Source organism: Miniopterus natalensis, chromosome 7, assembly GCF_054644295.1.
Source record: "Miniopterus natalensis isolate mMinNat1 chromosome 7, mMinNat1.hap1, whole genome shotgun sequence".
Lineage (NCBI taxonomy): Eukaryota > Metazoa > Chordata > Mammalia > Chiroptera > Miniopteridae > Miniopterus > Miniopterus natalensis.
The window spans coordinates 36259171-36274316 of NC_142087.1; the positions used below are offsets into that span (position 1 = coordinate 36259171).

General features: G+C 39.2%; 1 protein-coding gene across 3 annotated transcripts in view; it reads left to right on the plus strand.

Moving 5' to 3' along the window:
• Window positions 1-15146, plus strand: part of PIEZO2 (piezo type mechanosensitive ion channel component 2) — a 324107-nt gene that overhangs the window by 201743 nt on the left and 107218 nt on the right. For all 3 annotated transcript variants that reach the window (XM_087818935.1, XM_087818934.1, XM_087818936.1), the window contains exons 6-7: window positions 3655-3865; window positions 5154-5367. In XM_087818935.1, coding sequence (XP_087675061.1) covers window positions 3655-3865; window positions 5154-5367 — 425 coding nt within the window. The remainder of the gene's footprint in view (window positions 1-3654; window positions 3866-5153; window positions 5368-15146) is intronic.

Sequence of the window (15146 nt, forward strand, 5' to 3'; positions counted from 1 at the left end):
TTTGACTCGATGTAATCTACATCCGTAGCAATTCTATAATTGAGTAAGCAGTCATTTATTACGGAAGCTCTGAGTGTGTTTCCAGGCGGCTCTAGCTGGGTTCTCTCTCTCTGGCTCCTTTTTTGTGGACGGTGACTGGAGGCTTTGGCCAAACTTCCTTCTTCAGGGAGGATTTTCAATGCGTTGCTCACCTGCTGCAAGGGGATGTCAAGCAGCAGAATCCCCATGAGCAGACCCTTTATGTGTGGGTGGGGGTGTGGGTGCCATAGCAACAGTGCCCCTGGGTAGACCCCCTTTCCTCCCCCTGCCCCAAGACTCTGCTTGGGAAGGAGGAGCCGGCAGGAGGGGCCGGCCTGGAGCTGGGGTCTCAGGAGCCTAGGAGGGAACCGCAGGGCCCAAGGCAAAGAGCCCGTGGGCTCCGGGGTTCCCCACGTGACTCCTGCATGTGGTGTTTGTCTGCACCACAGAGATGGGGGTAAGGTCGGAGGACAGACCAGTTCCGGGGTGTGGCAGCACCTCTGTAATCTCGTCAGACCCCTGATTTAAAAACCATCCATATGCCAGTGAACCTCAAACCGGCGCCTCCCGGTTTACCTGCCCTGCCCTCTGGATTGCTATCCTAGCTGCCCACTGACACCTCCGGCAGGAGTGCCTGCAAGGCATCTCAGAGTTGAATCTCCCCAACCCGCTCCACTTCATTATTATGCCCATGTCTTCAATAAAGACAAAACTATTGGAACACTCATTGATTCTCCTCTGTCCCTCCTCCCTCCACATTAATTTGCCAGCTAGTCCTGGTGACTGGAACTCCAAGATGCACTGCGAAGACACAAACCTCTCCTCAGCTCCACTACGCCCCTCCCCGGGCCACAGCAGCAACCTCTTGGCTGTGGGCTCCCTTGGAATGGTCTCGCGAAACAGATCATCATACCCCTCATTAGGTGAAGTGGTTGGCAATCAAAGTCTTGCTTAGCTGGGTTCAAGAGAAATTAAGTGTGGGGAAGCAGCTAACTCCTGGAGAGTTTTCTTTGCAAGGCAAATGTGGGTTGGAAGGAATGTGTTTTTCTAAGGTGAGATGGTGAAGCATATTTGTTTGCTGATGGTGTGACCCAGGAGAAAGGGAGCACAAGGTGATGCAGGGGCGAGGGGAGGCTGGCTGGGGCTGTCCTCTTTGGTGTCCCAGCATGTGCAGCTCATCCACAGTCACAGGAGGGAGGGATCTGAGTGTCCACTCCACAGGTGGGCTTTATTTTATTTTTTAAGTATAGTTGGTATACAATATTATATTGGTTATATTAGTTTCAGGTATAAAATATAGTGATTTGACATTTTTATACCTTATAATGTGATCACTCTACTAATTCTCGTAATCACCCATCACCGTGCAAACTTATTACAATATTATTGACTATGTTCCCATTCACCTGTTCACCCATCCCCCACCCACTGCCCTCTGGTACCCATCCCTTTGGTCTCTGTTTCTATGAGTCTATTTTCGCTTTGTTTGTTCATTTCTTCTGTATGTGTATTTATTTTACATTCCACTTATAAGTGAAACCCTATGATATTTGTCTTTCTCTGCCTGACCTAACTTCATCTAACATAACACCCTCTAGATTCATCCATGTTGTCACAAATGCCAAGATTTTGTTCTTTTTTATTGCCATGTAATATTCCATTGTGTGTATATGTGTATATATATACCAAACCTTCTTTCTCATCTATCGATGGACATTAGGTTGCTTCCATATCTTGGCTATTGTAAATAATGCTACAGCAAGCATAGGAGTGCATACATCTTCTTGAATTAGTGTTCTTATTTTCTTTGGATAAATACCCAGAAGTGGAATTGCTGGTAGGCTTCAGATAGATGGGCTGATGCACTGGCCCGAGCTCAACCCTTTTCTCTCAGTGAAGTAGGGAGAAAGGTCATCAGCTGACAATGGGAAGGTTAAGGGGGTGGAAGAAGTCGGTCTGGGGACATGTGCCTTCCTTCTGAGCACACCATGGACCTTGACCAGCTCTCCTCTCTGCCTGGTATGCTCTTACGTAGGATTTCTCACATGGCTGGCGACTTTGTGACATTCAGATCTTAACTTAAATGTCACCTCAGAGAGGCTGCCCCTGGCCTCAGAATCTAAAATAGCCACTCTGTCACTCACAATCACATCACCCTATTTTAATTCTCTGATTAGCACTTATCACTATGAGATATTTAGCTTAATTTTTTACTTATTTACATGTTTATTGCTGTATGTTTTATTAGAGATCACAGCACACACTGGGCTTTGAACAGATAGAAAAATCTTAATGAATAAGCATGAGAAATTCCTTTTCCTTCAGGAAAAAATAAAAATGTGTCACGATGGAATACAGTAGAACCCAATTTGGGTGTACAAACCTGAATAGGCCTGGAACTGAATCTGTGTGTGTGTGTGTGTGTGTGTGTGTGTGTGTTTGTGGCGGTAGGGTGTATTAGCAGCCAACTCAAGTCACAAGTGGTCTGTACTCTCCTAGGCAAACAGATCTCCGAGTCCTCAAGTCCACTCAGCACTTACTTGAACTTTGCCCCAGCCTTCCTATGCCTGGCACCAGTGAATTTGGACATAGTTAGAGGTTTAGATACCGTTGGTGAATATTATGTAAATATCTAAACTGCGCGTATCAAGAAAGACCTTTAAAATGGGGAAATGGAGAGGCCAGGCTCTACTCTTTAAGCCTTAAATAGATGTGTGAACTGGGCCTAAAATCCCTGCTGGCTCTGCAGCCAGAGTCTGAAGCCAGTCTGGCTGAAAACAGGAAGTCTGTCAGCCTAGGGGCAAATGCAAACACAGTTTCAAAAGTCTGAAACAGCCTCCTTTTGTCTTAAGGTTTATATTATGATTCCTCTGCGAAAATCCTAATGCTTCTAGGGAAAGATTCTAATTTGCCACAAAAAAAATTTCCTATGTAATCGTTAAAAAGAAAACAAACAAAAAGACCCTCGTTTAAAATAATACATGGAGATGTAGGTCTGTCCTGTACATGTGTTTCTTCCCTGAATCTCTAATGATAGTAGTGAGGTGCTGGGTTGTCCAGAATTGAACCATACATCATTCTTTAAAAGAATAAGGGAGGAAGTGATTGTATATATAGCCAAGTAGCCCAAGACCACTCATCCTCCCATGGTCAGGAAATACTAAAATAGTGAACAAACTTCAGGAAGGAAAAGAATTTTCTAAGCAGCGATTTGGCCCACCCCTTCAGGTAAAGGCGTGGATACTCAAACCTCCCATCACCTTGCTGGCAAATTCTGTAAATTTGAGGAACCAAACCCAGATTAATGAAAGCTAAGATTATTAGTAGATGTTTCAGACAGTTTCTTGTTCCACCCATAAACAATGAGCTCCTGTAGGTAAGATGCCATGCTATTAGGGGCCCTATGATTAGCGATGTTTCCTGTTGACTTCTCCAAGAGACATTAGAGTTCCTCAAGAACTACCAGAGACCTGCGGGGGGCGGGGGTGGGGGGGACTTAATTGGTTGTCCACATTTTTTTCCAGATTTGTGAAATCACATCATTAATTGACCCATAAATTACAAACCATATAATCTGCTGGGTGGATAGAGTTCTGGACTACAGTGTTTTCTGTTTTGTTTTTGTTTTTTATTTAGGCTGGAGGAGAAAAAATAGATCCAGAAGAGGCACTGATCTATGAAGAAGATTTAGAGGAAGGAGATGGTGTTGAAGGCGAGACAGAAGAAAGCACGAAATTAAAAATCTTCCGCAGGCTCGCCTTTGTGGCTTCCAAGCTTAAGGAGTTTATTGGCAACATGATAACCACCGCTGGAAAAGTAGTTGTGACGATCTTACTCGGTTCATCAGGTGAGTTTCCAGTCCTGGGTGGAGTGCAAATGACCCTTTGGCGAATCATGAAATAGTCGAAGAGAAAATAAAGAAGGAAATAATTCTATTCCATGACACCAATATAATAGCTTTTGTAACAGAGGCCACATGTACAAACCACACACACACAAATAATTTTTCCTGTGCAGTTCTAGTTTTTATATTTTCAGATGGTTTCTGTTAACCTCTATAAAGCAGTCTTTTTTCATATCTGTTAAGTGATGTCATTTTCTATGTGTAGATCAGAAAAACAACTATTCTTCCTCAGAGCCTGTGAATGGTGACCTACCACAATGAATAATTTTAGTGTGCCCATCAGAGCTACACAGGTGCATTCTGAGAGCATGTCTGTTTCCGTTGATTCATTAGTAATCATAATTTAACTCTCCAGAATTTACTGTTTTTCTTCCTAAGTTAGATTGTAATCTTCCAGCACAGACATTCACTTCCTTTAAATTTTGTCTATGGACTGCTTATACCATAATTATGTTATCTCAGTCTTTTCCCCCTTCCATTTTGCTGTTCACCAATGCTTCAGAGATACTGAGAAGTTTATTCAATACTGCCTAGTTGAAATTTCACAAGATGAAACAGCTTAAGTGTTTTTTAGTAGGAAAATTAAAAAGTGGGAAAAAGAATAGAATTTCTCAAGATGTATAACCCAATATTTTAATGAGTCATTTCAAAGTGCCCCCCACACTAAGACTTTTTAAATGCCTGTAAAGGAATTGCCTCATTTTTCATTTCCCTTTTTGGTGATAGTGAAAATCAGATTTTGTCGGGTAGGACAATGTTTTAGTGAGACCTTAACTACCACCAAATATAATATTTTTATAAATCCTACTTAACTACAAAAAAAAAAAGGTAAATCATTATTATAAAAGTGGTTTCAGGGAAAGTTGGAATGGACATACAGTATTCCTGAACATTTTTAGGGAGAAATAGAACATGGAAACACGCAGGTAAACATGCTGAATTCTTCTGGTATGAAAATTAGATGTTTACTCTGTTCAAATACCATAGGTAGAATTTCTTTCTCATCTGGTATTTCCCCATATTTTTAAATATCACTTTAGGTGTGACTTTTTTCATAATAAAAATAGCATTAATTCTGATTTTATAAATAAAATGTGATTATTTTTAAAAACCCGATCAATATCTAAAAGCCCGTGGAGGAAATTTATTTAATCTCTAGTACTTGCAGTTACTGAGTGGCAGGTGATTTTCCAGTTCTGCGTTTTTCATGGTCACATTTCTCCTTCCTTAGGTATGATGCTGCCGTCCTTGACCTCCTCCGTCTACTTTTTTGTATTCTTGGGTCTGTGCACCTGGTGGTCCTGGTGCCGGACTTTCGATCCATTGCTGTTCAGCTGTCTCTGTGTTCTCCTGGCTATTTTCACCGCGGGACACTTGATTGGACTTTATTTATACCAGTTCCAATTCTTTCAAGAAGCAGTTCCACCCAATGACTACTATGCAAGGTAAGAGAAGAGAAATCATTAAGATATTTCAAGGGGATGTGACCCCTCCCTTATGATCTTGCTTGAATTTGCAGGGCCTCTTCTTGATGCCATTGATGTGTTAAGCAAAGGGTTGATGGGGATGGGGAGGCACTCTAGTATGCTAAATTTATTGAATGACACAGTCTAGAAGGTAGTAGATGGTCCATTCAGATGGAGGTGCTGCTGGGACAGGAAAGAGGGAAGCTGCTGTATGTAGCAAGCGAGACAGATACATGGTCTCAGCTGTGGAAGGAGATCCAGGAAGAACATTTCATATCAAAGAATAATGATGACGTGTTAAAGCATCCAGCTGGAAGGAGCTCTCATGGGCCACGTAGAGGACATATTGAGAATTAATCAATGAATCAACCAATAATTGATTGTAAAAATTTAAAAATAAAGATACATGAGTCCATGCTGAGAGAGAGAAATCTAATTTGCTTCAAATAAAGATGACTATTACACACACTCCTTACTATGAAAATGGGACTTAATGATAAAGAATCCAGCATTTACTTTGACTTTTTGGAGGAACTCTAGGCCATTCTCAGCTAATGAGGGAAAACTCCTCTTTCCAGAATAGCGCTCGCTAACAAAAGGGAAAGGGATAATAGAATTAGAAAAATACCACTTATCAATTCTTAATGACGTACTTGTTTCTAGGCCCAAACTAAAACCTTTACTTAAAAAGGTTCTTGGAGTGAAGGATGTTTACAATAATGACAAAGTATATTTTCACTAACTATTTGCTAATTGCAAAGGAAAAAAATCAAACCTTTACAATGGTGGTCAACCCCTAATCAACCGATCAAAAATGACATCGACAAAAATGGGGTAGCTCAACATTTTACACTTCTAGATGTGATGTAATGTGAGGTATACAGCATCATATTGTTAAGCCCTTAAACCTAACCTCCAATTTACAGAAAATATAAAAGATAGAAAAGTGATTTAAATGACTCCACAGGGAAACAGAAAACTCCAGAAGGTGGATTCTACAGGCAAATGACCCGGTCTTTTGTAAACTCAGCACAAATGTGACTCTAGATCACATCCTGCTTCAAAGACAAATCTCTAAGAGACATTTTGAGGTTGAATGGGGAAATTTCAATATTCACTGATTATTAGATGATGGTATAGAATTTTTGTTAATTCTTAGGTGCATGATTGTATTGTGGATTCACAGGAAAATGTCATTATTTTAGGAGCTACATAGTAAATTATTTAGGGATCAAGTGTCATGATTTCTGCAACTTTCTACTGGTTTAGCAACAAACACAGGGAGAGGAGAGGGAGAGAGAGAAATAAAATTATTTAAACTAGGCGATTGTCATTGGAGTATTCATTGTCCTATTTTAAATTGTCTTTTTGTGTGGAAAAGTTCACAATTAAAAGTCACAGGAAAAAGAAAAGGGAACAGAGGAGGTAGGAGAGAATGTCAGAGTGAGGTGGAAACTGCCAGAATTCTTCCTTCTGATATGCCTCTGGAAAGCGGTATAGGCGCTTACGTGAAGTGAGTCAGACAGAGAAAGAAATGCTGTATGGTGTCACATATGTGGAATCTAAACAGAAAAGTCGAGGAAGCAGAGAGCAGAATGGTGATTACCAGGGCAGTGGGGTGGGGGAAATAGGGAGAGGCTGGTGAATGAGCTCACACTCAGTTACAGGAGCGTAAGCTCTGAAGATCTAATGTACAGCAGGGCCATTATAGTCAATAATACTGTATCGTATACCTGAAATTTGCTAAAGGAGTACATCTGAGATATCCTCACACACCAAAGAGCTATGTAAGGTGGTGATTGATGTTAATTAACTTGATCGAGGTAATCATTCCACAATGTATACTTACACCACATCATCAAGTGGTGCACTTTAAATATATTGTGATTTTATGTGTCAGTTGTGCTTCAGTAGAGAAGCCCCTTTAATGGTGCAGATTTACATAACATTTGTTTTAGGCAGGAGTGAAAAAATGCCAAATTTCAGTATAGACATTAGTTCTAGACTAAATGAATCCTTTGATTTCTTTAGATGTTTAATTTTTGGTTTATTAATAGAACACACAGAAGTAAATGCTTTGTGCTATTGGAAGGGCTGACTTTTAGGGGATGACTTAATTGGAAATGTAAATATCTTCTATCGGGCAGCAGTGCCCGGCTACCCCACCCCAGTGGACCCCACTTCGAGAATCTTTTCTGCCATCTAGAGACTGATGATAAGAAATGCAAAGAACATTTAAGATCTCCTTGAAAACGTTTTTTTCTATAAAGGATCAGTTAGTAAATATTTTATGACTTTTCAGGCCTATGGTCGCTGTTGCAGTTCTTTCAAGAAGGCACTGTAGTGCAAAAGCAGCCATGGCTAAGATTTCAAAGAATGAGTGTGGCCATGTTCCAGGAAAACTTTGGTTGTGGACACCAAAATTTTAATTTTATATTATTTTTACATTTCATAAAATATTATTTTTCTTTTGATTTTTTTCAAACCACTTAAAAATGTAAAACACATTATGAGCTCACAAGCTGTATCCAAAAAGGCGGTGAACCAGACCAGGCTTGCCAACCCATGGCGTAGATCATTTCAGTCCTAATAGTGTAATAATTTATATTTAGTTTTCATTTGAATTGTCACAAACTTAAAATTATAATATAACTTATTATAGACATTTTGCAGATAATCCTTTTAAATAGTTTTAAAGGTCCATTACTGTAACCTCATAGAGTAAATCATTGAAGTTAGGTTGCTGAGCAGGGTATGGACAGTTTGAGCTACACAGTGCAATATACAAGAATATATAAACTGCCTTGTTGTAGATTCTTTCCCCCATTAACTTGGTCATAATAAGATATTGCATCTTAGTTCTAGAAAGCTTGGAAATTTACATTTTTAAAACAATAACTTTTTATAAGGCATAATTTTCATGCATTGTTATTAACCCCGAATTCTGAGTTGGAAGAAAAATTGCAAAAATAAAAAGTTATTTTGTGTGGGTGTCTGTCACAAATTTCATAACGATAAATACTCCAGCCTATATGCAGCAATAGATGTGGCGGACCTCTTAAAATAATCCAAGCGTTTTCATCAACTCATGAGCATTCAGATAGGCCCTCTGGTATGATTTATCCTTATTTTTAGAAAAATTGAATTGATTTGTTCATCATTAGTATAATACATGTTTGTTGATGATTATTTGGAAAAATAAAATGAGGAATAAAGATAAATGAATTTTTAAAAATATAATCCTAACTCCCAGAAATAAGCACTTTATCTTTCGTATATATTCTTCCAGTATTTTTTGTATGCATATATGTGTTTGTTTGTTTAAAAAACAACAACTTTGAATCATAATGTCCATACTCTTTTATAACTTGCTTTACTCAAGTATTGCATTCGCATTTTCCCATGTTATGAAATGTTCTTCTAACGTGATTTTCATAGCCTGCAGAGTGTTTGATGGTGTGGCTCTTATAATTTAGTAAACCCTTGACTTTTGACCATGTAGATTTAGATTGTTCTTCGTTTTTGCTCCTTGAGTAATGCTGTAATGAGCACCCTCATTATTTCTGAATTTAAGAAATACTCATGATGCACAAAATGCAGCCCCTGGTTTTCTCGGTGGTGAAAGAGCCTCTCCAGGGCTGTGTGGTGCTTGCTTCTGCTGGAGGATCTCCAGGCTTCGGTGATCCTGGGCCAACATTATGATAATTTCCTGGTTTGTGATTCCCTCGCCATGCAGGTGCCATAAATTGAAATCCTAGACCTAGGTGATGTTGAGAGGATTATACTAAGGTTTGAAAGTGCATTCTCTGGAGCTTGACAGCTCAGAATTGGATGTTGGCCCTGCTGCTTTCTAGACGGAGCACCTGGGGGCAACCTGACCCAACACTCCGTGCTTGTGTTTTCTCATCTACAAAATAGAGATTAAAATAGTGCCTTTCTCAAAGCAGAGTGAGTGTTGTATTAAATGGGAGAATACATACCCGGAGCTTGGCAACGTGGGGCGATTATTCAAAAGGGACTGATTTTATTGTTGTAGTCGTCATGTTAACACACGTAAAATATTTTCCTTACTTAGACTCACTCCCTCATGTCTAAAAGCGGGAGCCTCCTCTGGCACCGCACGGGGCCGGGTAGTCCCTGAGCACGCTGAATAAGCTCCTCTACCCCTGCTGCTTTCCCTGGAAACGCCCCCCTCTCCTTCCTCATCTTGGTTGCCCTGCTTTCTTCCCAGAGTCTAGCATGAGCACCTCCTTCTGAAGCCTTCCGTGCTTCCCTGTGAGGAGGGGAATGTATCTCTGGGCAGTGACCCTCTGCAGACTTGCTTCCTCGCGCTTGCTGCAGTGGGCCGTAGTAACCTGTTTCTTATGTACCTCCCCACCCGGTTCCCGTCGAGACACCGGCACTCTCGGGCTCTGCCACCGCTCATCACACAGTGGACTTTCAGGGAATCGCTGTCCAAGCTCGTTTTCTTTCCCTGTCTCCTAAGAATCCTTGCGTTTTATCTATTTGCATATCAAAATAATGTAAACTTGTTTAGGTTTTTCCTGAACTCTCAGTCCCAGAATCACTGCCAATTTTAATGCAGTCTCACTGCCACACTCTGTGGTACGTGTCCTCCAGTTATTAAATATCCAGTTCGGCGAGAAATGGAAGAGGCTATGGTGTATGTGGTTCATTAAGTGTGATGCTGGCAAATATTTAGCTTCACTTGAGACAAATGATGGTTTTAAACTTATTTATTTAGAAAACTCTAGAATAGTTTTATCCCCGATGGTTAAAATAAACGTGGTTAAACTAGTAAGTAGCTTTCAGTTTCGTGGGAATTAGAGATTTTCATTCATATTCAGTGTCTCTCTGGGACCAGGTTTACTTCTTACTGTTGAGAAATTTTGGGTAATGATTCTTAATTTGGGGGACCTGGTGTTAAAAATAGGGCTATTATCCCTGCTCTAGGGTGCTGTGGTGAATATTGATGAGATGATACCCACAGGGTCTGCCCATGCCTGGTAATCAGAAGGCGATTAAGAAATGTTCCACTTTCCTTTTGTAGTGTGTGTGTGTGTGTGTGTGTGTGTGTGTGTGTGTGTGTGTGTGTGTGTGTGTAGAATGCATGCACAGTGTGATTTTAAAAAATTAAATAAACTGTTATATGTGGGGGTTGATAAGTAATATTTTCTGTATCTGATGATTTCCAGTTTATATGGCGTCTAGTAGTTTAGTAAAACCCATTCCAAAATAACTCTTCTTTCCTCCTTCATTAAAAATCTCATCACTATCATTGTATTACTGATATAGAAAACCAGTCTTGGCTCTGGGAAAAATTAATACTATTTAATTTTGTTTCTTTGTATTCTCCCTATATAACAAAATATATTCCTTAAACAAACCTAAGTTGAAATTACATAAATATGTATATATAATGGGGGTAATTATAATAGTACCTTCCCCATAGGTTTGTCATGAATATTAAATGAGTTAATATTTGTACAAAACAAATCCTAGAGCATATTAAGAACTGTAAAGAGATGTTTGTTAAATAAATTTGTTAAATAAGTTGTCTTAATAGTTAATTGGGTGTTCAAGCCTTTTATTAGAACTTTAACAACAATATGTAAGAATCTATAGTCTTTCACATATTTTACTTGTAAATTTTGAATTCAAACAAGACTTCTGGTTTTAGGCAATATAATTGTAGGATCTTGTTACATGATTAAAAATTGCTATCATTTTTGGTCAGTTGCTTTGTAGGAGACACTTTGCTTAGTGCTTTGTATTTCTTATTTAATTTTCATAATAACCTTAGGAAGTAGTAGGTACTGTTATTTTTATGCTCACTTTTGAAAAGACAAAAAACAGATTGACAGAGGTTGAATAACACATCGAGGTCCCATGTGTATTAAATGACAGAACCAGGATGTGAGGCTAATCCTGCCTGACTCTGAAGCTTGTATCCTATTAGCTGTACTGAGCATGGCCACCTTCATAAAATAATAAGCCCTCAGTGATGTTTTCACTGCCTCCTGGAATATTATGAACAATCTCTTCATACTACCAGATTCCAAAATGATTTTTCTTGGTGACTCAGTCTTTGCACTTTCTTTCACCCTTAAAAATCCAGGGACTCTACACTGAGCCCATGTGAGGGACATCTGTCGCCATAGCGACATGAGGCAGACCATTGGTATGGACCTAATGTAAGGGGACTGAGCCACTAGTTCTTTCGGAGACATAGCATTTGGATGTGGGCAAGGAGCAGTGTTAGATTCGCCTGGCGATCAAGGGCAGGAGCCACATCTGATTTACTTTTGTGTTCCCTCCATAGCTGGAGTCCAGCATGCCCCAGGCTCTGGTGAAAACTTGCTATATCAAACAAATAGCTTATTTTACATTTAATCTCTCACAGTATGAAGAGGAATAAAGACTAGACATAATTTAAAGTTATATTTTTCTAAGTTTGCTCCAAATGATTGGTATTAATGAACATATTACAAACTATGGCTGGATGGTACATTTAGGTTCTTTCCAGTTTAAATATTAATAGCAAATTAATGATGATAGGATTTCTTGCGGTAAAAAGATAGACTATTCCTTCAAGCTAAGATAATAGCTTATGAAAAATTAAATCTAAAGTGATCTTTTGAGAAAGGGCATTTTGGAACAAAACAATTATTTAGCTATCAAACATTTTATTGGAAAGTGTGACCATCTTCTTTATTAGAGTTAAGTTTCTAATCCTTGCTCTGGATTTTAATTGATTGCAGTAACACCTCATTAATTTTTTAGTTTGGTTGTAAATAAGCCGAGTTGGCTGACTTGTAAAGTATTTTGAAAATAAATATAGTGAACGATATTGCCTCATAACTACTTGGCTTATTATGGTTCAGAACGTTGCTTATGCAGTAACTTTAGCTATTTTATCTCCTTTTTAGTTCTAAGCAGCTCTGACTCAAGGATGAGAGATTAGCTCTGAAAATGAAAACCAAGATTCTTTGATTTTCTCTTTCAGAGTTTCTCTAAAGAAGCTTTTTGCTGAGAAAATTTGACAAAGGTTTTCATAAACGTGCTAGTTATGCATTATTGGTGTAAGTAATATAAGTGCTTTTCTTAATAGCTTTCTTAAGGTAAAATTGATATGCAATAAACTGGATATGTTTAAAGTGTACAACTCGATAAGTTTTGACATAAACATACCCATGAAATCATCACCACAATCAAGGTAATGAACATACCCATCAAACCCAACTGTTTCCTCATGTCCTCCATGAGTTCACTGTTTCCTGCCCTTCTACTCTCTTCTCTCCCCCCCCCCCAGGTAACCATTAATGTGCTACCTGTAACTAGATTCCTATACGTTTTCTAGGATTTTATATAAATGGACTCATACAGTATATTTGTCATCATCATCATCATCATTATTATTCACTTAGCAGGTGAGGGGAAGAGGCAAACTTGTATATATGAATATATTTAACCTTGGTTACTGACTTCTATCAAATTTGGGTCAGTGTCAATATTGATTTTTCTCCCCTTTAAATTGTCATAATTTTGTATGTCTGGTAATGTTTGCTTGGATGCCAGACATTGCTATTTTTACTTTGTTGGGTGCAAAATATTTTGTATTCCTAAAATTACTCATACAGCATGTTCCAGGAGGCAGTTAAATTGCATGGGAATGTTTTCAGCCTTTCAATCTTATTTTTAAGATTTGTTAGGAGGAACAAATGCAGTGCTCAGTGTCGGATGGGTTATTTCTTACTACTGAGTCAAGGTCCTTCCGTGTCCTCTACCCAGTGCTCCAGGATTATAAAGATTTTACTCTGGCTAGTGGGACAGGCACTCTTCCCTGCCCTGTGTGAACAGCAGGTACTGTTACATTTCATCCTTCCTGGTGGTTCTTAGCCAGTCTAGAGCAGTTTCCTCACATGTATGCATGGGACTGTAGTCTGCAGAGTGTTTAAGGATGACCCTCTTTCGGTCTCTGGATTTCTCTCTGTATAAAGTTACTTCCTCTCAGGTACTCTGTTCTCGGAAATTTAGGTACTGCAGCACCCCTAGACTCTCTTCAACTACAAGCTACGTCTCTTCAACTCAGGGAACTTGCCAGACTCTTCCTGGGCTTCTCCTCTCAGCACTGGAGAGGGATTTTCAATGCTGGAAACTCTCTCAGTTCAGTAATCTTGGGCAATTTTAGAGATTATCTTATAGTTTTTTCTCATTTCTCAAAGATAACTGTTCTTCATTGCCTGATGTGCAGTGTCCACCAAATTATTGTTCTAAATATTTTTGGTTGGTCCAGTCAGAAGGTTAATTCAATCTGTGCTACTCATCTTAACAAGAAACAAATTTCTGTGTAATTATTGGTGCTGATGACAGAAGTTCAGAACGTTGTTTATCCCGTTCTCTGCAACCATCTCAGACCCCAAGGCTGGCAAACTCATGAACGAGCCTTTTCTTTGTCAGTTACGTGCAGGCACTGCTCACACCCAACATTTAACTATCTGTGGCATCACCGATGCGAAGGAGGTGTGCAATAAACCGAAAAGTCCATGAAAATTTATTCGGCAAGAGAAATGTATGTATTTTTCTGGCTATTTTGGAGGATCTGGTCTCTAGTCCCCAAATGTAGTTGTCAGGAAGAATCTGGCAACCATGACAGTTATAAGCCTGGTTCATAAAGCAGATCTAATCTGTTTACGTAGAATATCTTTCAGAGTGATGCAATGGATTCAATTACAGTATTTCCCATCACACCTCCTGTGAGAAATGAACCTTTTTTTGTGGGTGCTTGTTTGCAAACTATACATACTTTACTTTTGGGGTTAGTTTCCCCCGCCTATTATTGAAAGGACTGGTTTCACTTAAAATTGTGAAAAAAAATCATACCTGAAGTTAATATTGATGAAAAATCCTTATAGTCACCTTCCTGACCACTGCCACCCTGAATAAAAAAGAAGCAGCTCTAACATCCATTGCCATGATTTGTTTGGTTTGGAACTGATTAATGTGGCCACTAAGTCAAACAAATAAAAAATTATTTTAGAGAAAATCAATAATTTACTTATTAGACATTTACTGATGGAACTGGATTATTTTTCATAAAGATAACCTTTGTCTTTCTTTAAAATTACTTTGAGCTATATTTTCATGATACATGTTATTCATTAAATATGTTTATGAATTGCCTGGCTGACGTGGCTCAGAGGTTGAGCATCGACCATAGAATTGCTTTGCCTGGAGATCTCGGTTCGATTCCCCGTCAGGGCACATGCCTGGGTTTCAGGCTTGATCCCCGGCAGGGGGCATTCAGGAGGCAGCTGATCAGTGACTCTCTGTCATCACTGATGTTTCTGTCTCTCTCTCCCTCTCTCTGAAATCAATAAAAATATATATGTTTATGAATTCTTAAGAAGGAAAATTCTCAAGAGTGATCCATTCAGTTTATACTTTTTGTTGGATCATGTTACAAGAATATTTCATGGAACGTTATGGCAGTGCTTTCCCTTGTTATCTAGACTTTTCCCTTATATTTCTCTGACCTTTCTGGCACTAAATTAAACTTCTTGGTCATTAATTTTCAGATTTCTCTTTAGTGTCCTTCCTATAAATTAAAATGCAAGAGCAGACAAGCAGCTACTCTTTTAGGAAGGGAAACTCTCCTGTGTGGTCAATGGGGAGCTCTTGCATGCTTCAGAGTCAACTCCTGCTGCTTGGCTGCTCAGGAGGTGGTGAGGAGAGTCATCATCTCCGTCTGTCCCACC